Raw genomic sequence first — 24860 nt, forward strand, 5'->3', positions numbered from 1 at the left:
TTTCCTTTAACCTTACACGCTGGTTAATAGGTCTCTGAGTGGGTACGTGCCCTGGCTTTTTTAGATGGAAGAAGCAGAAAAACAGTGACCCAGCCATCACTGATCAGAATTCAGGTAGAACTTGGAGCCCTTTTTCATTCACTGAGTCAGCAGGTCCTACTCTGTTTCAGGGGCTGTTCTCAGCACTGGAGTTAGTACAGAAGTAGGCTAGCCAGGCAAAAATCTCAGCCATTGTGTAGTTTATGTAACAGTAGTGGGAGAATGACTCTTACTACTTAGTTAGAACATTGAGCCTTGTTAAAGGGTGACTCATCTGAGATTCTAAGACCTGGGGATTTCAGTGATGGACGGAGCCAACAGCCAGCTGCCCTCTCACTAAAGAGACAGGGTGAGTAGGCAACCGATTGTCTTACTCACTGGAGGCTAGCAATGAATAGTGCAGTTGAGACGAGGATAAAGTGTAATAATCTATGGAAAACGCTCCAGAATCACCCATGTGGAGGTAAATAATAAACGCATTTAATGGTGTGATTGTTGGATCTTGTGGAAAGAGCTTGCTGTCAGTATGCAGCGGTGGTTTAGTTGCTAAGTCATGTCTGTCTGTTGGTGACCCCATGAACTGTAGCCTGCCAGGCTCCTCTGTCCATGGGGCTTCCCAGGCAGGAATCCTGGAGTGAGTTGCCATTTGCTGTCAGTATGTTAATACTCAATTTGTAGCCCAGATCCGCCCGACAGAATTAAAACTCTTTTGTTCCTGTGTCTCTTGAAATCTCCCCTGCTCTTCTTGAGATGGCAGCAGCAGATATCCATTTCTAGTAAACCTCTCTCCTGCCTTTCTCCCTGCCTCATGGGTGTAGAAGTCACTTCCTGCACTCACAGACCTTTAGGCCCACCTTTTAGCTTTTTATTTGAGTTGAAGCATCCTTTAATTCCTTTGCTCCGGTGGAGAATCTTTCCATTCTTCTGCCGTCGTGCGGGGGTGGGCGGAGGCAGAGCTGAGGTCATGGGTGGGTAATTTAAACTTCTACGTTGATTGCTTTTGATTAGATGTACTGATGGTATTAGCTAGTAATAATTCTGAAAAAGCAACCTTAAGACTTGAAGTATTCACAGGCGATGGCACCACACATTATCCACTGACATAAGGGAAAATAAAGACACTGTGGCCATGAAAGCCTCTTACTTTTCCCAAATTATAAATGGACAGAACACGAACCTTATCACCATTTCAAAAATCTAACAGAATAATAATTTATCCACTTATTTTTGCTTTTTCTCATTTTCCCTAAGTGTCTATTCTTTTCTTCTTTTCTGCAAGAAAGGTTTTAGTAGCCTGAACAGCTCACATTCTGGCACCTATAACTGCATCACATTTGTTCAGTTTCTTTGTTTTTGAAATGACAGATTCTACTTCCGCTTCTTATAGAAATAAAAGACAAAAGTGTTCAGTCAGATGTGCTGAATAAAATTAATATTTATCCCTAGCCTTTTTTTGAAGGGCTTTTCCTCTTCATGATGAATTTGTATAACTTTGAATTCTTTAAGCCACAGTTGAAAATCTGCATTTCGTGATATATCCTCGTCCGATTACAAGGTGTCTCCAGTATACATGTGTGTGTGCTTAGCTGCATCCAACTCTTTGCAACTCTGTGGACTGCAGCCCACCAGGCTCCTCTGTCCATGGAATTCTCCAGACAAGAATACTGAAGTGGGTTGCCACTCCAGTATTGGAGATCCTTCTCCAGGGGCTCTTCCCGACCCAGGGATCAAACCTGCATCTCTTACATTGGCAGGCAAATTCTGTACCACTTCACCACCAGTATACATAAATGGACATCAATAATGGATTATATATCTTTGGCATCTAGATCCGCTGAAAGAGGACATTTTAAAATACTTTATTGAACTAAATTGAGAATACAGAAGTTCTAACATCTGTGAGATTAATAACATTCAAGCAAACGTATCATTTCAATTCATCACCCCCCCTCCCTTCCCTAAAATAGTTTTGTTCGTCCCAGGAGATTATGGAGCAGTGATATTGAGGGAAATATTTAGGGTAAGTGTGTAATGTGGTAGAATTCCTGGAAGGTCTATTAAGAAACCAGAGTTACATGGCATTGTTAGCTATAAGATCCCAGCAGTGTCACTTATGTTCCCAGAAAATTTGCTTTAGTTACACTCAGAAGAAAAAAACAACTTCCCAAGTCTAAGATTCCGGTTCTTTGCTTAAAGATTAGGAAGACGTTCATTTCTCAATATTAAACGTGTTCTGGCCCCAGTAGATTCAAATACATTATTCCACATTTTAACAAATGTGAGTACACTTTATCTGGGAATCTTGCAGGCATTTGATTCCTGTATGGCCTCTAGAAAGAAGGTACCATGAGCTGTAGAAGTGAAGGAGGAAATTGGGCAGATGGTTAGCCTATAACTTGAGGTCATTCTGATGACTGTGGCTTATAGGCTTTTGGGGGTTTCAAAGAACAATGCCAAGCATGATGTCTAGAGGTCCACGTGTCCATAAAATATTAGGGATAATATCAAGAAAGACACGTGCCATTATCAGGCAGACTATTCATGCAGACTCTTTGCAGTATATGAAGATACACTGGCTAGTGGAAGAAGATAGTGGTTCAGGGGAAGAAATGTATCTCTTGAAATACCCTGGAAAGTAATGGAACAGATTAGATTCACCTTGTCTATATTTCTAATAAAGCCCCAGTCACTATAGGAACATGTGGTTTTAAGAAGAGCTCTGATCCTCAGTCTAAATGAGTGTTTTTGACCCAGCTCTGCCACTATCTGGTTATGGATCTTCTCCAAGACAATGCATTTAGTATCAGCTAGACTGGCTGATTTCAAGGTTCTTGGCAAGGCTGTGGTTCTCTGAGTACTCGCACATTTTCTTTGAGTTTGCACATGACTGGAGGTTGGTGACACCACCTTGTATATAGATAAGTCATGCCTAGACAATTAACAGATTGAGGCAAGAAACATAAGGTGGTGATTACCCTGCATGGCTTATGAAAGTTTGAGACTATTTTAAAATCCTGGGAGTGGTCCCAGGGGTCGCCCAGTCAAACTGAAGTGACCCTCAATGCTTTCTCAGTCTAACGTGGCAGCAGGGCCACTGGCCTTGTGCTCTGTGCTATTTATTTTGGTCAGAAAACTCTCCTTATCTGCCGTTTAAAAAAAAAAGTGTGCAAAATACTGAGTCAGTGATGTGACAGAGTGGCTAGCTCCAGCCCTCTCATCCAGATGATTGACAGTGGGTGTTTGTATTGCAGTAAGATGCACCGGGGTTGTCTTGCAGTTAGAAGTAGTTTCTGTTGCCTTTTGTGGATGAAGACACATTGGCCAAACACACCTTGATTCTAGTAGAGATGCAGTGGAAGAGTCTGAAGATCGTCCCATCCTAACCTTTCATCCCTGCAGCTTCCACTTTGGATGGTTAAATAACAAAGCTTGTCTTGCCAAAGACGAGACTGCTAAGATGACCATGACGAGAAGGAGGATGGTCCTTATTGGGTACCTTTTTGAATCAGCACACACCAAGCAGGTTACATCCACCACACTTGTCCTTACATATATCAGTGTTATCAGTACCCCAGAAGCAGTTTTGTAAAGTAGAAGGCCACTTCCTCTGTCGTTTTCTGCCTTTGGTCTGTTTGTACGTATATTGATTTGTTTCCTTTTAAATCATATTCTAGAAGAAAAGAGTTTTTTAAGTTCTTTCCTGGTGACATATACATAATATTTTATCATTTTAGTTGCTCCTAAGTGTACAATTCAGTGGCATTAAACAGTGAAGCCATCACATCTATACTCACAACTTCTCCATCATCCCCCACAAAGCTCTGTACCAGTTAAACAGTAAACCCTTCCTTCCTTACCTCCAGCTCCTGATAGTCTCTGCTCTATTTTCTGTCTCCATGAATTTGCCTGTTCTAGGTACCTTGTGTAAGCAGAATCACACCACATTTGTTCTCCGTGTCTGACTCATTTTACTAAGAATAATATTTTCAAAGTCCATCCATATTGCAACGTCAATTTCATTCCTTTTTAAGACAGAGTAATATTCCATCGTCTGTATACCACATTAAGTTTATCCATTCATCCACTGATGGATACCTTTTGGCCATTGTGAATAATGCTGCCATGAACATTGGTGTTCTAGTCCTAGGTTTCTGGGTTTTTTTTTTTTTTTTTTTTTGATATCCATCTAGGAGTTGAATTACTGGGTCATATGGTAGTTCTGTGTTTAAAAAGGTAGGTTGTTCTTTGTGTTGGTTTTTTTTGCCTAGTGCTAACTTTTGAAGCAATACCAAGTAAGACCAATTCCTTGTTTTCTGAATGTTTTAAAATAGCATAAGAAAATAGCTATTTGTCCTCCCTAAGTCTTCTCTTGTCTAAACTAAAAATTCAAAATTATGCAACTATTTTTTTGAACCCAAATGTAGAATCTTATGCCAGTCTCTGCTACATTTTGCTTTATTAATTTTATCAACTAGTTCACTCTGTGGGGATATCCAAATATTTATTATGGGACCCAGTACATTATTTCCTTCTCCCAAGTTTATGCCTTTCTTCTTTTGAAATACACTGAGAAAACATTTAAGAATTATAAAACAGAATACATCTTTATCTTACAGTTGATGACTAATCAAAAAGAGGATGATGAAAATAAAATTGTTTAAATTTTTTCATGTGGATCCATAAGAATTATTTAACTTTTATTATATTCTTTAAAAAAAAAAAGATTTTTCCTTTTGAGATTGTATTAGCACATCCTTGTACATGGTAGAGATTCCATGAACACTTTTTAGGAAAGTAAAGAATTGAAACATTGTTTTTTTTTTCCCTTGGAATGTTTTTATTGAGATCCGACCCCTCTTATTTTTAAAGGCACTTATGATTTTTGTGGTACTGTTCTTATGTCCAAAGCTTTGACATCAGTTATTTCCATTATTGGAAGCCTGATAAATGTTGATGAAGGTTATGTTTGTGTCCAGTTTGCTGTAATAAGAAAAAGTGCTGTTCTTCATATGAATTACTGTATATTTATAAACTGCTTAGCTATCCAAGTTGAAATAAGAATATTCATGTAAAATAATTCTACCCTTAAACCCCTAGTATGAAAATTCCTCTTCTTAAATCTCCTCCTAGGTTCTTCCTCCAAAACAGTTGTCTGGTTATTTTGGCATTTGCCTGGGTGGTTCAAGAATCTTACAGAATGCTTGTGCATGGAGTTGACCAAAAGGAGTTTAATGAAAGGATAGAACTCCTGGTTGAGTGTTTCTTATACATGTATATTGAAGGAAAACATTTTCTTTGGGAAAGTAAACTTATGTGAAATTTTCGTATTGACATCTTTCTGTAACCTGGGGGAATATTCAAGCTCACTGAAGGTATTAATCTGTACCTTCTGTTCATGCCTTGATGCCATGGTGGCCCTCATTTCTAAAAGGATTACATTTCAATTACTTTTCTCTCTTTTTAAGTCTTTAAACTTAAACCTTCAAACTATTTTTTTTAAAACTTTAACAGAATAACTGCTTTGAGACTAGGATTTGTCTTTGGTTGCTAAGGGGTTGCATTTAAATACCTTTTGCAGCCAATTGACAGATGACTAATATCACAGTTCGCCAGCAGCTTACATCTGCAGAACTGCGACCAGCTAAAAAAAGAAGGAATGGTGTAGAAGCGAGAACCATCTCAATTGTTCACATAAGGAAATCTTGATTATGTTGTTTCATCATAAAGGACCTATAGTGATTTGGGATGAGTCATCCTCTGCTGATTTTGAGTAGAAGGACTGTGACAAAAGTGACTAGTAACGTGGCCCTCCCAGCTTGCAAATAGAATTTGATGTCCCATTTTAGATATCCTCTGAGAAATAAATCACTGCTAGAATTGGAATCAAACCTCAAGCTTTATTTCTCCACCCAACAGCCCAGCGATTAATATATGTAACATGCACACACACATAGACAATTAGGACACACCTATTTTGTTGGTGATGATGAAAGACAGAATATTTGGTCTTTTGCATTGTACTTCTCTCTCCCTCTCTTTCTCATCCCCACAAACTCAGCTGCTACTCTGCAACCCTGCTGCTACTGCTGCTAAGTCACTTCAGTCGTGTCCGACTCTAAAGTCAGCCAAAAAAATAAGAAACAACATGAATAGAATGTGAAATGGTCACTATTGTCCTCATTGTAAATAGCTGCTAGTGTTATTGATCAGTTTCCTATAGCTTGTTCATTGCCTGCCTTTGCTCAATATCACCTCCTAATCTATGGTTAAAATCTTGTAACTGAAAGAACTGCAGTAACTTTTATTTTGTGCATTTGTTGAGTGTCTCCTCTTTTTCTCCCTCCCCCCATACCACAACCACATAACACTTGACACTTGGCCAGAATATCCATTAACCAAATGTTGGGTAAAATATATTTGTTAGACATGGTTTTGCCTCTCTGTGTAAAATGGGAGAAATCGGAACAAGTGAAGATTAAATGACAGAGGAAGAGTCGGGTTAGTTAGGGGAACAGAAAAGCTGGACTAGGGTTGATTTCCTGGCAACACTTTCTTAGCAAAGAGAACAATTTTAATCAGTTACAAAAATATTTGTGATCCATATGTTCCTCTCTGCTCGTTCCCATATGCCCATACTCCCTTTTATCTTGGTGGATGATGACTTTATGATTCAGGAATGCAAGAATAATACCTCGCTGGCTTTAGAGCACAGTGCTATTTCCAAACGTGTCCTGGTAATTACGCACACACTATATATCCAGGCTGTTCACGCTCTGAGATGGTTACGTGAATATCAGTTTGTTCTTTCTTCGTGGAAAGAATTATATCTTGCATCCACCTACTGGGGCTGGAATAAGGCATCTAAGGCTTAGATCTGAAAACCGCACGAGCACTTCACCGGCTGGATTAACCCCGCTGTGCAAATAGGAGCATCAGAAAAAGGAGATGGGAAGGCTGCAGTGATCATTGATAACTTCATTCTCTTTGACAAAAGGAAAACAGAAGCCAGAAAGCATTTGGTAAATCCATCCATCACAGGTGCCTCTATTTTAAGACATATTAGATATGTGGCCCGTTGTTTAAATATATCCTAATTTTAAGGCATGTTGACTTCTATTTAATATCAAGTGTTTAGGACGCAAAACTGGTCAAAATTGAAAAATTAAAATTACTGTCGATGACCAATGCATTTTGATTCTAACTTCTTATTTCCTTCGCCAATATGTCCTTAAAAAATAGTTATATAATTTTTAACAACACAAGAAACACTTTGTACAGCCATTTTAATAAAGCCGTCAATCAAGCTGGAAAGGATTGACTGTAGAAACGATTGAATTTTCAACAGTTGTTTTCCTCTCACACAACAAATGGAGTCATAACCCAATAGGCTGTTCATCAAGCTGCAGTAAAACCTGATGAGGAGCCAGCTGTGCTCCTGGCGGCTTGGGAGGGGGAGCGAGGGGGGGCCAGGGAGGGTTTCTAAACTTCAGAGTAAATAACTGAGATGCACTGAGCGTTTTCAAAGTCGGGTCTGTGGCGGAACACGTGTGCAGGCTGTTATACTCAGCAGATGTGCGCCAGGGTAGAGTTGCAGCGCTGGGAGAGAGATACAGCTTGGGTTGGGCAAATGGTATTAGGAATCCGTCTCTGTTTGCATTCAGGCTGTCTTCGCTGCTGCTCCTGGAGGAGTTGCGAGAAAAGGAAAGTGCACGTTCTAGCAGGGATTGTTTTCAACAGGTTCAAAAGTTTGCATGTCTGTTGAATCCCTCTGGCAGGATTGCTTCGCTGTCAAACAGAATACCCAGCTGGTGGTGGCAGTCCTCATGGGGAGGGTGGGGGACCGATTGATGGTGTTCACCCAGCGACGAGAATATTAGGAATTCTTCCTGAACTGTCAGTGGAGGAAAAAAAAGAGCACTCTCAACAATATCATTATGAAAGTTTTCTTTTTCCTTTCTTTGTATTTTTTTTTCACTTTTACAGCTAATGCCTCATTAAGTCAAAAATCATTCAACGTGCTTTCTTAGGATAGCTTTCCTAAAGAAAAGAGTCACCAAAAAAAACAGTACTCTGGAGATTATATTGATCTATAATTAAGACAAAGGCTGGGGTTAAAAAAGGGAGGCAAGACTTTTTTGCTCTTAGGTGATCTGGATTGTCATGGAGGCAAACACACAAGCTTGTTGTTTTTTTTTTTTTAATATAAAGTGCGAGATTTCACTAAAAAAGGTTAAAAATGAAGTGAGTAATCTTCGGCGCATAATGCAATTGTTAATTTTAGCTCGTTGCGTGGGTGCCGCTCTTGACTTGAACAGCCGGCTGGAGCCTTCATTAGAGAAGAAGCAGGCAGCTTGGGACAGGTGGAGTGGATCAAGCCGTGAACGTGGTTTGCTGGAGGCCGGTCATCAGTGTTAGGAACCCAGTCTTGTTTGTTTAGTCCTTTGCCCCTACCATGATTATTGCCATTATCGTTACTGTTGACTTTTCGTCTTTTTTCAGGTGGACGATGTGTCAGACCGTGTAAGGGAATCACATGGAGATGGGCGTTTTGAACTGTTAATGGGGACATGGGACTCCCGTTGTCTCTGATCCCACGTGTGGATTTTCCCAGCGAAGAAGGACAGAAGCCGCTCCTAAGTTGCCAAGACCGGCAGCCGGACTCCTGCACGAAAGGTAAAGAGCTGTCATCGGATGGCTATCACTTCATCTGTATGTTTTCCTCAGTCTGTAAATGTGCATGTTTGCATGGAACAGTTCCTGAAAGGCCACCCAAACAGACAGCATCTGTATAAGGGATTCAGCTGGCTCAGAGTTTGTAAAATTAGAACTCAATTTGTGCATTTCATTTTTTTAAAAAAATCTGGTCACGATCTGTTTTTGATTGAAATGCTCCAGGAAAAAAAGTTAGGGCAACAGAAGTCCTGTCTCCTCCCCCGACTCAGTACGTTGAGAAACAAACTGTTTGCTTTGAGAAACAGAACTTTTTATTTGGTTAACTGCATCTCTCCCCTGTGTCACTGAAATATGAGAGATCTGTCGGGTACACTGAAGGGAATATCCTCAAACCTCCTCAAACCTCTGAGCCTTGCTCACTGGCCCCTCGCAAACTCCATCATCCCTGATGAAAACTTTTCCTTTTCCATCCCCACAATCCTTTGCCAAGTGAGCCTGTGTTTTTTTAACAGTATCATTAAATACCATCTGTCCTATCATGGTAGGTCTTAGCATATTTGCAACAGAAATTACTGTGTTATTAGATTTTTCTCATGCTTCCTATGTCCACTTGGAAATAAAGTTACTGAATTAGTATATGGTACTTAAACACTCCCAGATAAACATATCAAGACACTGATATGTCCATTAATAATTACTGTTGTAATGACTGGGAACAGGGCAGTCATTACTTGGGAATTTTTGTGAAAGAAGTGACTTTCTAGGCTACAAGGTCTTTCTGTCTTTTATTTTTTCTTTTTTCCTTCCTTCCTTTCTTCTTTTTTCCTGTCCTTTTTTTTTATTTCCTTCTTTCTTTCCTCTTTTTTTTCCCTTTCCTTCCTTTTTCTCCTTTTTTCTTTCTTAAAAAAAAAAACTGAGGAGGAAGTAAAAGCTGAATTATTCATGAGCCTCATTTGACAGCACATCAGAAGGGGAAGTGTCAGGGGCTTTATGGAGGTAGGGAGAAAAAAATACTAATAACAGGCTTATACTTAGAAAAGTCATTTCTAGCATCTGTGTAGTCATCTCTTATGAGCCTGGAGCATCAGAGTTCAGTTGTGATAACTTCATTGGAGCTCCCTGCCTGAGAGTTACTTCCGAAGGATCTCCACAGCACCAGCCACTGACAGGGGCTGGGGGAGAGCTTCTGCTTTTAATAGTATCTCTGTCAGTTTGAAGTCTGAAGTCCCTGATGGTTTATTGCCATATTGGGATCCTGTATGTATTCTGAATTATTACCTCTTACGTTGGTTTCTCCCCCTGTAGAGTGTACTGAATCCCTTAGACCCAGGAAGGTATGTCTATGGTTGAAACTTGCAAATCATTTGTGAGTCATCTTAGAGATGCTGTAGAACAGGTACCACCTCCCAACTCGGAAGCGGAGGAAGAGTTGGGGAAATACTCTCTTTTTCTTCTGCTTCCATTTTGGAGTGGAGCATAGGAACCGGGAGGTGTGTGGGACTTGGGTGTCTCCGTTTAAGATGTATTGATCCACCCTGACAGCAAGGTGTATTGATAGGAGCGTGTGTATGTGTGTGTCAAGGGTCGTGGATTGAGTGACCAAATCTGCCTCTTGGTGTTTGTCTGGGGTCCTTGATTTGGTCTTGTTTTATTCTCTTTCGGTGCAATTGGCAGGGAGGCTGGAGTTGCTCATTTGATTTTGAGAACAAAGGGAAGAATCCAGTATCTCAACCATGATGGTCAAGACTTCACCCTGCGCTGACTTTACTTTCTGACGTCTTCACCTTATAGGGTGTCAAACCTTGTGATTTTAATTTGCATCTGGGAGAATGTCTGAGCCAGGAGACCTGAGTCAGACCATAGTGGAGGAAGGTGGGCCTGAGCAGGAGACGGCCACTCCGGAGAATGGTGTGATTAAATCTGAAAGTCTGGACGAGGAGGAGAAACTGGAATTACAGGTAAGCCTGGAGAAATCCCATTTGTCATACTGCTGTGTGCACCCCTTTCTTTCATTTTGAAGATACTCTGAAGGTTTGTTTGTCTTCTTGCTTGTAAAGAGTTTGACTAGTAAAATGAACATGTGTAATCATGTCCAACTCTTTGAGACCCCATTGACCAGAGCCCCCCAGGTTCCTCTGTCCATGGGATCCTCCAGGCAAGAATACTGGAGTGGGTTGCCATTTCCTCCTCCAGGGGATCTTCCTGACCCAGAGATTGAACCCACATCTCCCTGCTGCATTGGCAGGCAGATTCTTTATCACTGAGTCACCTGGGAATCCCAAGTTAAATGAACAGAAAATTCATAAAACAAATCTTCTCTTTTCCCATTTATTAGTCCTTTTTTTCTGACTAAACAGTACATTCTGGTCAAAATGCCCTTTGAAATAGTATGTGTATGTATATATATATACATACACATATATATATATATACACAAAGAACATATTTAATGACTGAATTTTCCCACAGCTTCTCCATATTAATTTCCAGACCACCTCAAGGAGTTTGTGGAGGGCTTCTGCTGAGGCAGCTTTATACTAGCTGAGTTTTAAAAATAGATTTGTATTCCATGAAAAGAGGAAGGGTCAGCTCATGACAGACCAAGAAATATCAAAGACATGAGCTCTGTTGACCTTCTTGCGCAGGCTAAGCATCGATTCTTATCAGCAGAAAAGCTTAGAATTCCCAGCCAGGAAGAGAGAATGCCCTGGAAGAGGCAGGGGGCAGTTTGGGGGTGATTCAGAGTACTCAACAAGTGATATGTTTAAGTGGTCAGGGTTTATGAGAGAAGGAGATTTGGTAGAAGGAAAACAAACTAGACTTGTAAATAACCTGTATTGATTTTCTGTGAACCAAACTACAAAAGTGTTAACTGTTTTTATTTCATAAATGCACAAAGGCAGATAATGGCATAATGGCCAAATGACCTCAGGGCCAGCCTTTGCCTTCCCCAACAAGCTTCTGTGGGGCTTCCCTGGTGGCTCAGATAGTAAAGAACCTGCCTGCCAGTGCAGGAGATGTAAGAGACACTGGTTCAATCCTCGGTTCGGGAAGATCCCCTGGAGAAGGAAATGGCAACCCTTTCCAGTATTCTTGCCTGGAGAATCATGTTAACAGAGGAGCCTGGCGGGCTACAGTCCATAAGGTCACAAAGAGTCAGACACAGTGGAGCGACTAAGCATGCATGAGCTTCTGTAAGGAGGGAAGGAGAAAAGCTAAATGGTCAAAAGTTTTGGGGGAGCAAGGGCAGGAGTCCTCCTCCCCCATGGTAATAATGCCTGATTGCTGTTGTTATTTATTTTTCAACTCTAGTGACATCTTTTTCTCTCTCTGTCCCCCCCACTTCCCTCTCCTGGTTGTTGGTTGACTGTTTGTTTGTCTGTTTGATTTTGTTTCTAACATACAGAGGCGGCTGGTGGCTCAGAACCAAGAGAGAAGAAAATCCAAGGTAGGGTTCTGGAGTTCTGCGTTGACCTGATATCCATATGTCACATAGGGGTAGAGGATTTGCCCAGGAGGCACAGGGTTGTATGTAGATCTTGGCTGCACCCATGCTGCCTGTGTTTAATGTGGTCGTGTTGACACTGCTCTTTCTCTCTTGCTCTGTGTGCTTTTTAATTAGAGCATTTAGGGTTCACATAGCTGCAGTGTACATATATTTGATCCTGGCAAATTTGACAGTGCTTTACAAATGAATCGCTGCTCATTTTTTTCATTTTAAATCAAATTTGGGGGAAATTTTTTTGTATGTCCAATTAGTTTCTGCCTTGAAGTAAACAGGTTCTGATGTTTAGGATACAGTCTTCAACTTTTAACCTATTTTCTCAGTCAGATCACTTTCAAATCCAGTTTTAGTAGAATCCATCTGTGTTGTCTTTTCTTCCTTGCTTGTACATTCTTTGTATGTTCCCAGTGCGATGGGCAGTTTGCTAAGAGTTTTCTTTAAATATATTCTTCCATGCTCTCCTCCACCTGCATCGCCGTCAACACAGATCTGATGCTTTGAGCCAAAGTAGACGCTTTGTTCCCATCAGCCTAGGGGTCCAAGACTCAGAACCAGTGTAGACAGCCCTGAGCTATGGATTTGAAGCTGGCTTTTAAAAATTTCGATTTGGGAATGTCCAGAGAAGGTGGAGATGTTTTGACAGCCTGAGTTTATTTCCTGGTTGTTGTTTTTTTTTTTTTTCCCTTTATTTTCCTTTCCTTCCCATTTCTTTCGCCTCCCCAGTCAGGAGCAGGAAAAGGTAAATTGACTCGCAGCCTTGCTGTCTGTGAAGAGTCCTCGGCCAGACCAGGAGGGGAAAGTCTTCAGGACCAGGTATACGCCCTGTCTTTATGGGTCATGGGGGAACGGGACCCACTTTGTGTGCATGAGGATTCATTTGGCATTAAACAGTGTTTTGGGGGGAGCACAAACTAGTTGAAGAAGGACAAAGTCCAGCTTCCTCCCCCGTTTCTGAGACGCCCTAAATTAGTTGAACAGTCTCAAAGTATTACATTTGTTTTTTTTCCAGACCCTCTGAATACTGCACATGGAAAGGAATTCAAAAGAATTTAGATTAAAATGTAAGCACGGTCGTGCTGCTATTCCTCAAAGGCTCTCTCTTGATCAGACTGAACCAAATACAGTCCTAAGTACCACGTCTCCTCCCTTAGTGGAGAGTCTTGCACTTGCCTATAAAAACACAAATTTTGGCTCTTAGGAAGTTTCAGAAATAGTGAATAAGGTGCATTGAGCTTTGGACACATACTTTTAGGGCCTTTGGTGGAGATTTCTCACTACCGGAAAAATGGTCCAGAAATAAATCTGAGATGAATGTGAATTTAAGTTAATATTATTAATACTTTGCTGCACATCCTTACACCTAATTTTTGCTCCTTACAGCAAGGCTGTTCAGCTCTAAAAATTCAACTTCCAACAAAACTCTTCACATGGTATTTATTTTTGTTTGCCTTTCAGGCATCATATTCGCTTTTAGAAAAATGGTCTTGCTGTTAAAATTTTTCCTTGTTTTATCAGAGGCTGAGAACAGTCAGGACAAAAGTAAAATGATTGATCTGAACTCAGAGGAGGAAAAATTAAGTTAGCATTATTTTGAGGGGCTGTGTTTTGCCTTTCTCTTTATAATTTCATTAAAATTCTCAAAATTTTCCTCTTGGATACAGAGAGCGTTGAGAGCACTTTCTTTCAAAGGACCAAAAATAAATTCCTCGTAGATTTCATCCTTAGAGTATTTTTTCCCCCAGCCTCATTTCCTCAACCTGCCGCCCATGTCGTACGCCAAGGGCGAGCTAGCTTTCAGTAGCCATCACTATGTTTTATACAAGTTTTATTTTCCTTGGGCTCTGAGAAACGTGTGGCTTTTGTTCAGCATTTTATTTGTGCTTCTTTTTTGTTTGGAGATTTAAAAGGGGGAATGAGGCGAATATCACAGCTTATATCATTCAGTGTGGATGGATGGCTTGTGATGTAATGCACACAATACATGTTAATTCTGCAGAATGACAGACTCTGAGAGAAATAATGCCCCAGTGGTCCCCTACTCCGAATGCCAGGCAGAAGAACACAGCCTTTATAGATTTCATCTGATTTTTTAATCCTATTTGATGAGGTACTGGGAGGAGGTTTTTTTCCAACATCTGTATCATTGTACCCACCCTGGACTTAAGACTAGGTTACTCCTTGCAATTGGAGCAGAGAAATAAGAGGCAAATGGTACTTTGCTCCTGCTCGCCCCATGCTGAGTAACTTGAGACCAGCTTTGTAGGAATTAGAACTTGCAAGCCTTCCTTGGGACTGGCTGAGGAGGTGGGAGCAGGGCCCGCCCCCCACACCCCCTCACACACATATAAGCAAGTGGCCATGCTGCTCTTTTAGAGAATAAAGAAGCAGACCTTTGAGCTTGTATCCAATGCCTGCATTAGGTACCACCGGCACTTAACAACATGTGGGAACTGAATCCCCGACAACACTGGCCGAAGTGTACGGCATACGGATTGTATGGCTCCCCCAATGTGTGTGTATTCACAGTATTTGGAAAACTGCCTTCATTTTCCTGTGTGGGAAAAAACTTTTGCTACCTGTATTACTTGATCTCAGACCCATAGCAGATGGTTCAGTCTGTCCTTAAGTTAAAGGAAGTGTTTTCTTTTCTAATGTTATACTCTTTACCTATCAGTGTATTGCTGCAACTTGAATCATTCTTTTCCTGTTGTTGGAGATAAAGTTATCCTGTACTGATGTATTTAACACTTGTATTTTATTATTGAGCATATCAATAAAAATATTAAAAAAGAACAGATTGTTTTTTACCAACTCTATAGCACTTCGTGTGTTCTTTCAACACCATAACGTGTAGAAAAGGCACGTGGCAGGAATTTGTACATTTTAAAAAAAAAAATAATATCCTTTAGCCTCTGCTGTCGCATTCATATTTCCAAGCCTCTTTGATTTTAGATTTAAACTTGCCGAGGCTGGATGGATCAATCAGTTTTGAAGAAGTAATGAGACCACTTCCTGACCTGGGACCCTCGCTTTCCTCTCCTGACCCACTGTCAAATCGATTCTTCCCCACTCGAAACAAAAATGTTCCAGCTTTTTCCTTAGCAAGTGGAAGCAAACTGTAACACCAAAGTCTGCCTGAATCTTTGCAGACTAAGACATTTCTGTCCCAAGTGCTGTGATAAAAGACCTTATTATCAGATTACACTCAGTTTTGTATATGGCCATCCCCGGGATAAACATGTGGATATCAGAAAACCCGGCTAAGATAACTATTTACCATGAGAATGTGTTTTAATGCATCCTCTATATCATACAGCTTTCCACCCATGGTGACTTTTTATTCCAGCCCAGAATACACAATAGAGCCCCTCCCCAAAAAGAAACTTACCATTGGAGGACTTTGGTTTTCTGTTTGTCAGATCAGCTAGGTTTACCAAGAATCATTAAGAATCCCAGTTTGGCCATAATTTGAGGATGTAGAGACATCAGTTTAGTCACATGTAGAAAAGTCTTAGTTTAGTTTTCAGTGGGAAACACTATTAGTCATTGGGAATATTTTTTCCCCTACATCATAAATGTTAATGTCGCCAGTGGAAGAAAGTTTTCCCATTAGATGATCTCTTACATAAGAACCAGTGGGCTTAATGTTGGCTCATTTGTCATAGTTTTAATCACAGCATAGTTTTTTCATAAAACTGAAAAACATAATTTGGCTCATTCTTCTTCAAAACAGTGAACATACTATCATCCAAATGGCTGATATATGAGTTCATATGAAATGATCTGTTTCAGTACAAAATCAATAAATACAAAAGTGGATCCAGTCCAAATACTGTAAATGGTCACCCAAGCATTAGTTCAAGAGACTCTTACATCTTGAAAGGATTCACTGATACTAGAATTAAAATAATATTAAATATTTATATTTAATTGATGGAAAATAGAGTCCTATTTTCTACCTTTTCCAAAAGGCAGTGCTTATTGTAAGTTTTAATGCTTTATTAATAGCTTTTGTAAGCAACATAGGGTAACCCATATCTAGGATTCCTTCAATTCTGTATTTTTATTTTTCATAGTGATAGAAATCAGTATTTATGTGGCTCTGAAACAACATTTTAATTGTAAATGGGCTATTATAGCCTGTATTTATGTCTGTTTTTTCCTGTAATTATGATTCATGTAATATCTGTCTGTCTGTGCTTGTGCCAATATTTTCTGTTCAAGGAATTATATAAAAGGACTTGCAGAAGCCTCTTTTTTATGTTAATTTTTAAGACATGATCGTAGCTGTGATGCAAACTTACTGATAAAGAAATTTTTCCTAAGTGTTTAAAAATAAACCTATAGAGAAAATAAGAGTTGTGATCTACAGGAATTTAGCTTGCTTGCGGTTAATAGTCATAAGGCAAAGTTTTAGTACTAGCTCCTTCTCATGACCTTCCATTGACCTCCAAAGTTAATTCATCTTAAAGAGCAATTATTTTTCTGACAGGTATAATTTTTTTACCATTTAAGAAAAAAAATCTGTACCTGGCTTTCATTTTCCTGTTCTTAATAATCTCTATGCAAAATGGAAACCAGACAGAGATTCTTAAATCTGGCCCTAAATTATTATATTTTTTCCCCAACAGGAATCAATTCATTTACAGCTTTCCAGTTTTCCCAGCCTGCAAGAGGAGGATAAATCTAGGAAAGATGACTCTGAAAGAGAAAAAGAAAAGGATAAAAACAAAGATAAAACCTCTGAAAAACCCAAGATCAGAATGTTATCAAAAGGTGAATGTGAAAAATGTTTCCTTAACTTACTCAGTTTATATATAACTAGTCACAGAATACATTCTAGACTTTACACAAATATCACCTCCCACCAAAATTTGCATAAAATTTTATATGTGTATGTATGTGTGTGTGTGTAAAAGATGATGTGAACTTGATTTTTTTCTGTTCATGGTGTCATTTTTGTGTATCTATAAAGATTATTTTTAGGATCACATATTTCTTTGGATATTCATTTGGATCTATTTTTGAGAAGTTTGTACAAGGGAGTGAATATAAATCTGTTCCTAATTCAGATTTATTAGTACAGTTAATTTGAATTGATGAACAGTAATGGTACCCAGTTTTATATCTTTTAAGTTTCATGCTTATCTTAAAAGACAGATAGTGGATTGGCAATTCTCAGTTGATAAGTGGTAAGTGGTGTCCCCAGAGCGCAGATGTATATGTCAATGTCAGTGGAACACATATTAACATTTTATCTGAACTAAATGAATTTGGTCTCTGCAACCCATATACTGCCCCGTCATGTTTCATGTAAAATATACACACTTCTACTTCAGGAAAAATTTCTTCCCCAAAAGTCATTCCTTATAAAACCACAAAGCTACAATCCAGACTTTTCAACTTGTTGCCTTACATATAATTATACAAAAGTAAAACAAACAAACAAAAAAGAAAGCAAAAGTAAAAACAAAATTAAGTTGATATGAAGAATTCCATGAATAAACAGATTGGCAATAGACTTAATTTTTTTTAAATACCTGAGACAGTATAAGGCATTTGATCAGCTGAGAGATGACAACTACTTCACATATGCTCCATAACCACAGATCTGCTTAAAATGATTGTCTCAGCTGCTGAACATCTAAAAACCAAGGTGTATCTGAGAGTAAACAAGTACAGCTTCCTAAGATGGCTTTAGAAATTAAGCTTTAGACAGCATCAAAAGACTTGAAAGACGTGGAAATATTTAATGCCCTCCTATATTTTGTATCAGTTAATATTTAGACAGTTTTACAACAGAGCATTCAGTTTTTGCCTTCTCCATTTTAAGAGAAAGAGGGTTCCATGGTATCTCAAGCTCTTGAGAGTTCTCTCTGTGGGTTGGGAGTACCCATCACTGCCATGGAGAGGTCATGCCCTTGCTGATTGACAGCCCAAAATGAACTCATGACATCTGACTCCGCCCACCCACCCACCCAGACCGTGCCCACTTCCTCTCCTATGACAGCTAGGTCTTTCCACACTGGAAATCTACTGGGTGTTCTTAATCCCCGAATCTAATTTTCATCCTGATTTAATGTTGCCAGGTTGCTAGTTTCGTAACATGTGCCTCTAACACCAGTAGATTCATCTAAAGTTTGCCTGAGCGTAAGGGAAAAGGGAAAGGCTGGGAAAACCCTTTTCAGCCCACCTCCCACTGCCCTTTCTCATAACTCCATCCTGCTGTTTGTTTCAGATTGCAGCCAAGAATATACGGATTCTACAGGCATAGATTTACATGAGTTTCTGATTAACACATTAAAGAATAATTCCAGGTAAATCATTAAGTAAATCTTGTTTTTAGAGGAGTCAAGTAGAATGTTACAATCAAGTCATTCATGCAAACACTTCTAAGAGGGAAGCTGTAGAAGGCTGAGTCCATCTCTGATGTCTTAAACTGTCTCTTGTATTTTCTCTTTTCTGCTAACAGTTTTCATGTTTATGTTTTTAGCTAGTCTTAATTCCTGGGTACTTGTCCAGTGAATAAATTATAGTTTACAAGTTCTGCTTTTCTGGTCACAAAGAGATACTTATTAAGGGGGAAAATATAGAGAATGAGAAGCAATGTCAAATATGCTTCAGGGCAGCTATTGAACCAACTATTTGGGCTTAGCTTTGTTAAAGTTTCCTATTAATTTAAAATATACAATTTACTTGGTGTGTTTTATGGGCCTAATACTTTGCATGTCTTAGTTAACATTAAAAACTACAAAGCTTTCAATGGCAGAACATACTTAACAGATGAGGAATCACCTTAAGGAGAATGGAATTACAGATAGTTTGACATCACATTTCAGAGAACAGTTAGATGCCGATTTGTAGCTACATAGATTTAAACAATTTTTCCATACATGTAAGTGAAACTGTTAAGTCTTTGGGAATGGACAGTCCATAAAGCCTTTTCATTTTAACATTTATTTTGCAGAGACAGGATGATACTCCTGAAAATGGAGCAGGAAATTATTGATTTCATTGGTGACAACAAGTATGTTGAATCGCAGTGCCGGTTAATGAATCTGATGTGTCTTGGTTTGCTGTATGGGTTTAATCACTCATTCTGGAAAGATTTAGGGGTAGATAAAACATTATTTAATATGTTTGCTGACTCATTAAATAGAGATGCTGTTGGAGTTAGGAGCTATGTGCTGATGGGAATTGTTGCTTGGGTCATGTGTAGTCCTGCTTGTTAAATTCCGGACAAAATGGCTATAAACAGGAGACCACTGATTAGCATTGAGTAGCAGTAACAAGAAGCGACCCTTTTCGTTTTTATTATAGTTTTTTAATGGGCTCCAGCTGGCTATAGTCAGTTATGCCTGGAAATAAATGTGCTGCTTTCAGTGTCAACCGTGTAGTGACATCTCCAGATAGACATCTGCAGTCCCCTATTATGTCTGTCATTGTGGCTGCGCCTGGCTCTGTGGATAAGGTCTCCTGGACTAAAACAGAATATACTTTCCAGCAAACATTGAGTTCCCTGTGGTCTGAGAAATGCACAACTCTGAAACAAAAACACTTATTGTACTTTAATCAATACATCTATAAGTGGAAAATTGGTCTGGAAATGAGAACATTGAGTGATGCCAGGAATGAAATAAGCTTAATGGTTCGGATGAAAAAGAAACGGTTTTATGTGTGTGTCTCTCAAATGTACTACGGGCCAGAAACGAAGATGCTGATAGTGCTGTTTCTTGTGTCCCGTTCCAGTAATCATTATAAAAAGTTTCCTCAGATGTCATCCTACCAGAGGATGCTTGTCCATCGCGTGGCCGCTTACTTTGGGCTGGATCACAACGTGGACCAAACAGGGAAATCGGTCATCATCAACAAGACCAGCAACACGAGAATGTAAGCCCCTTCTCTGTGTTTATTTAGCATTTTCTCTTTCTCTCGTGGATTCATTTATAAGAACGCAGTATACAGTTCAAAGTACATGGCATTTCAAATGTACAGTGTTATTTATCTCTTGCTCTTCTCAACAATAGTGGCATTTATCTATAGAAGATTGTGGACCAGGAAAGTTGATAAAATTTAGGCTGTAAAGTGTATTTATTCCCTGATCTGTTACGTAGCTCCTGAAACACAATTTTCTTCTTTCCATTAGTAATCCATGTGGTTATATACCAAACATGGAACATGTTATGTCAGCTATAACTCTGATTAAAAATAACAGACATTTAAAAACAATAACATATATAGGATAATTACTCTTTTCTTTCTTTTTCTGATGTCAAGACATTGATCTTACTGTGGTTTCTAGAATAACAAAACTCCAAACTGGGAGACAGTAGTCCGGCCTCTAAGACCCAATTCTTTTACTTACTACCTGGGTGATTTGAGATAAGTCCTGTAAAATGTGCCCTCTCAGGTTTTTTTCACTTATAAAATCAGAGTTTTTTGAGCCAGATAATATCTAAGTTCTGGCTCTAAAAGCAGGTTGCTTGTTTGGTTTTGCTTCTTTCAATAATTGTTTGCTTCTATCTCACTATGTTTACAATGAGTGGTCATTTGCTTTAGAAACTTCGAACTGTGTCTGTTGAACCCACCTCTCCTTGAAGCGCAGGCCATTTTTATAGCACAGTCACATTAAACTGAAAAGCTGTCCTCATATAAAGCAATTTCTTAAGACATTTGTTTGGTAAATTGTGCACATTGCGTGGTTTGTTAGGAATGCCATGTCACTGAAGGGAACTTTTGTGTCAAGCACAGCAGGGTGGCTCAGATATCAGTTTCTGTTCTCTGGAGGCTGGGGCTTGTTGGGGTGGAGATGATGATGCCCCTTCTCTGCTCAAGGCTCAGTCTGTGTTGAGCAGAATGAGTGCGAAGGTCATAGTCGGGAGAACTCAAGCTGGGAGATCCGGGGCTACTGAGATTGGCTATTATCTCAGGGACACTGAGAGCTTCTCTTCTCTGGACTTCAGATTATTTATTTATCTGCAGGAGAGAGTTTGGAATGGTTATGTTTAAAGGCCCTTGAGCTTCAGAAGTCTTGGGTCCTGGTGGTTGCATTTTATTGTGAGGGCAAAATACATCTTAAAATTTATCAACTTTCCACTTTATCTGATTGTTGGCACATGGACCTCCTATTTTGAACAGGAGTAGGACTGGAAGGTCACTGTCCTTTAATCCTTCCCTCTCTATTAAATATGCCTAGTTGTTGCTGTTGCTGTTTTTCATTCTTCATTCTGGTTTTTCTTATGATTTTCAGATACTATAACGCAGGCACACACTGACTGCAGACTAGGCAAGCATTGCTGTCCTTTTAATTCTTTCTGTATAAGGCCATAAGAGACGTGGGAAAGCCCAGAGATCAAATAGATTGATGTGGTTTCACCTAGGAGAGACGGTGCATTTATGTTTAATTCACCCTGATTTTGCAGTCGCATAGTCATAAATATTAATACACATGTTTGAGACCTGTTTCCTTGTCAAACAGTTTTTGAGAAAATAAAACACTCTTTGTATAAAGGCTCTTGGTGACTCAGCAATGGCTCTAAACTTGCAATCAGTTTGATATAGTAGTCACTAGTTACATATGGCTATTTAAATTAATTATTGAAATATAATTTAAGCTGCAAGATTCAATTCCTCAGTCAGGCTAGCCATATTTCAGGTGCACCTATTAGAGAATATACAGAACATTCCCTTTATTTCAGAAAGTTCTGTAGGTCCAATCTTCTCAGAATCCTTGTGACTCTTGCAAGTTTCCAAATACCACTGGAGAACATAATTTGTCCCTTAAAACTTTTCTTTTCTGCTAATGAGCATCATATAATCAGACTTCTTCACTTGCAAAAGAACACTAGCTTTTTTTTTTTTTTCCTTTAATGACCAATTTCCAATAGATGGCACGTGTTTATGCCTTGAGGAAGAGCAGAAGAACTTGAGCAGGGAACACCTTCAGGTATTGTTCCTGTAACAAAGTGCTGGGCTGCTAGGCATTCTGTCTAGTTCCTGCCTTTGATCATCAACATTTAGTCCCCACTCTGTGACTCCCAAACAAAAAAGACGAATGACTGTATGTCATGGACACTCAGGGTATTTCCTGAAGAGTTGAATTTAATCATCTTTCATCCACAGCTGGGTCAAATCCCACCACTCTATTCCAGACACCTTTCTGGCCATCCTTGATTTGAGTGGCTCTTGCCAGGGATTGAAATGGGGGTGGGGGAAGCTAATATCTTTCAGAACAAGAGAAAAAGATGAATTTAATGTCCTTTTGTAAATAGCATCCAGTCACATTTTCAGGACCTGAATCAATTGGAGCAGTTTTAGCAAAGGAGGAAGGTAGTTCTGTGGGAAATTATATTTGACGTTGAAAGTCTGTTGCCATGTTTTCATGGAATTAAAGTTCAAAAGAGAACATCTCTTCAGGTTCTAGGTGTCTTACGTATTTTTGACTCTGATAATTTCGAGAGTTGTGCCATCAGGACAACTGGCCTATGATGGTTGTGGGGACCATATTGGCTTAGGTATATTATTAGATGAAAATGTTTCCATTTCTATAAAGGAAGGAGGCTGAGATGGAAATTCCTCAGATGATTCCTTGTGGGTTTTGTGTTTTGGAGATACTGTTTCAATGTGTACGCTTTAATGGTACCCCAAAACAAATGCATGGAGATGCATAGTTTAAACGTCATTGTGCTGCTGCTAAGTTGCTTCAGTCATGTCCGACTTTGTGCGACCCCATAGATGGCAGCCCACCAGGCTCCCCCGTCCCTGGGATTCTCCAGGCAAGAACGCTGGAGTGGGTTGCCATTTCCTTCTCCAATGCATGTAAGTGAAAAGTGAAAGTGAAGTCACGCAGTCATGTCCAACTCTTAGCCACCCCATGGACTGCATGGAACCCACCAGGCTCCTCCGTCCATGGGATTTTCCAGGCAAGAGTACTGGACTGGGGTGCCATTGCCTTCTCCATAAATGTCATTGTAGATTGGGAGAAATGCAGAAAACCTGGATGGAAAATACAAAAATGAACTGAAGGGCTGAGGAAGGGAAAACACTTCCTTTTTTAATTTTTCGTTTTCAGTGACCATACTGGCCTGTAAGGTGGTCCTCTGAAGTGGATGCCTGTCACCTAGATATTGGCTGGGATTTATTTCCAGAATTCCTGTTTTTCTAGATTGTCTGCAGTTTAGTGCCTATAGAATGTGTCTTGAAAATACTAACTTTTGCATGGAGAGAAAATAGTCCCACCTGAAGTTCAAAATATTTAAGTCATGACAACAGACTGTGGGGATTATATTTACACATGCGTGTGTACTACAGTCACTTCTAGTATTTTCTCTGATATCTTCAAATATAATCCATCCATCCTTTCATGATGGAAAAAAAATCTCAGACTTTTCAGATAGTTATAATCACTTATAATAGCATTACATACTACTTGTTCAATTGTACTGGATACTTTACAACTTATTTAATGTATTTCATTTAATATTAAAAGCAAACATATAACCTAAGTCATTAGAGAAGAACATTAAGTACACAGGTTTGATCCTTGGTACAGGAAGATTCCATGTCCTGCAGGGCTCCAGAACTACTGAAGCTTGCATGCTAGACTCAGTTTTAGACCTCCAGAGAAGCAATGGTCAGCATGGCTGGAATCTCAACCCAGTGTGTCTCATGCCAAGAACAATGTTACTAAGTAATCTAACTCTCTTTAAGGCAAAACAACCCAGACTATGGACATCCTCAAGATCTCCTGGATTGGTTGAGAATTCCCACTCCTAAATCTTTTGTGGTCTGATAAGAAATAATCATTGAGGGAGAAGATTTTTTTGAAGGTTCACTCAGTGGTATCAGTAAATAACAGATACTTCCTCCCATATGACAGCGTTTGCCAGATTTTCTTTATCACAGCTACAAGGTGCAATATTTGGGGAAAAATATGCAGAATTTAGAGGGAGTGATATCCAGTCAGTGGAAACTTCCTATACTCCGTTTCAATCGGTGTTTTCAAGAATGAAAAAACTATGTTTACGGGTAACGTCAGTGTAGGAGATGAGCCTGTCCTTTGTGTGAACACAAAATTACTCTTCCAAGCAACTCAATTGTCCAAATGCATGTTTTCATGTCATAGCCACAGGAGTGTGGGGTTAAGAGTGTAGTCATCCAGAGAGAGGAAGAAATAAGAATTGTGTTCATTTGGGATTCATTCCCCAAAGGTGCCTTCTTCCAAGTGAACTGATGCACTATGGAGAGTTAGCGAAGAAAAGTCACCTTCCCCCGGCACCACCGTGTCCTCGTCGCTTCTCAGGGCTAAGCAGCGAGAGGACAGGCGAGCACGTGCCACCTCAGCCACTCAGCACAACACTCAGCCCGCAAAGCAGGTCTGAATGATTGGTGATGCCTCTGCTTAGAATGCACTGTCATCTTGGTAAAATAACGAATGGAGTTTTTGAACTGAGGCTCGGTCCTGTTTCTGCTTTAGTTGGGCGCTGTTTCCCCAGCGTATGGCCAGAAGTATGTTTTCATCTCTAGCATTTACAATTTTTTTTTCTGTTGGAATTCTCTGTTAACTGTCAGATTATTTGGCAACACCAGATGAGCCCCTTGGAAATCTGGGGCAGAGGTATTAGGGTGTGTGCACCTTGGTACT

At 39.6% G+C, this 24860-nt stretch overlaps 1 protein-coding gene across 20 annotated transcripts in view; it reads left to right on the forward strand.

Annotated features, from left to right (window-relative positions):
• Positions 1-24860, forward strand: part of ARPP21 (cAMP regulated phosphoprotein 21) — a 164064-nt gene that overhangs the window by 38396 nt on the left and 100808 nt on the right. For 12 of the 20 annotated variants that reach the window (XM_019984571.2, XM_070777375.1, XM_070777376.1 and 9 more), the window contains exons 1-9: positions 8342-8449; positions 8539-8712; positions 10504-10670; positions 12119-12160; positions 12941-13030; positions 16849-16993; positions 18456-18534; positions 19185-19244; positions 19967-20107. In XM_019984571.2, coding sequence (XP_019840130.2) covers positions 10542-10670; positions 12119-12160; positions 12941-13030; positions 16849-16993; positions 18456-18534; positions 19185-19244; positions 19967-20107 — 686 coding nt within the window. In that variant the 5' untranslated portion in view covers positions 8342-8449; positions 8539-8712; positions 10504-10541. Of the gene's footprint in view, positions 1-6907; positions 7078-8341; positions 8450-8538; positions 8713-10150; positions 10203-10503; positions 10671-12118; positions 12161-12940; positions 13031-16848; positions 16994-18455; positions 18535-19184; positions 19245-19966; positions 20108-24860 lie in introns of those variants that run through there. The other 8 variants (XM_070777372.1, XM_019984570.2, XM_019984574.2 and 5 more) reach the window with 5 other exon arrangements.

The sequence above is a fragment of the Bos indicus genome, chromosome 22 (genome assembly GCF_029378745.1).
Source record: "Bos indicus isolate NIAB-ARS_2022 breed Sahiwal x Tharparkar chromosome 22, NIAB-ARS_B.indTharparkar_mat_pri_1.0, whole genome shotgun sequence".
Classification (NCBI taxonomy): domain Eukaryota; kingdom Metazoa; phylum Chordata; class Mammalia; order Artiodactyla; family Bovidae; genus Bos; species Bos indicus.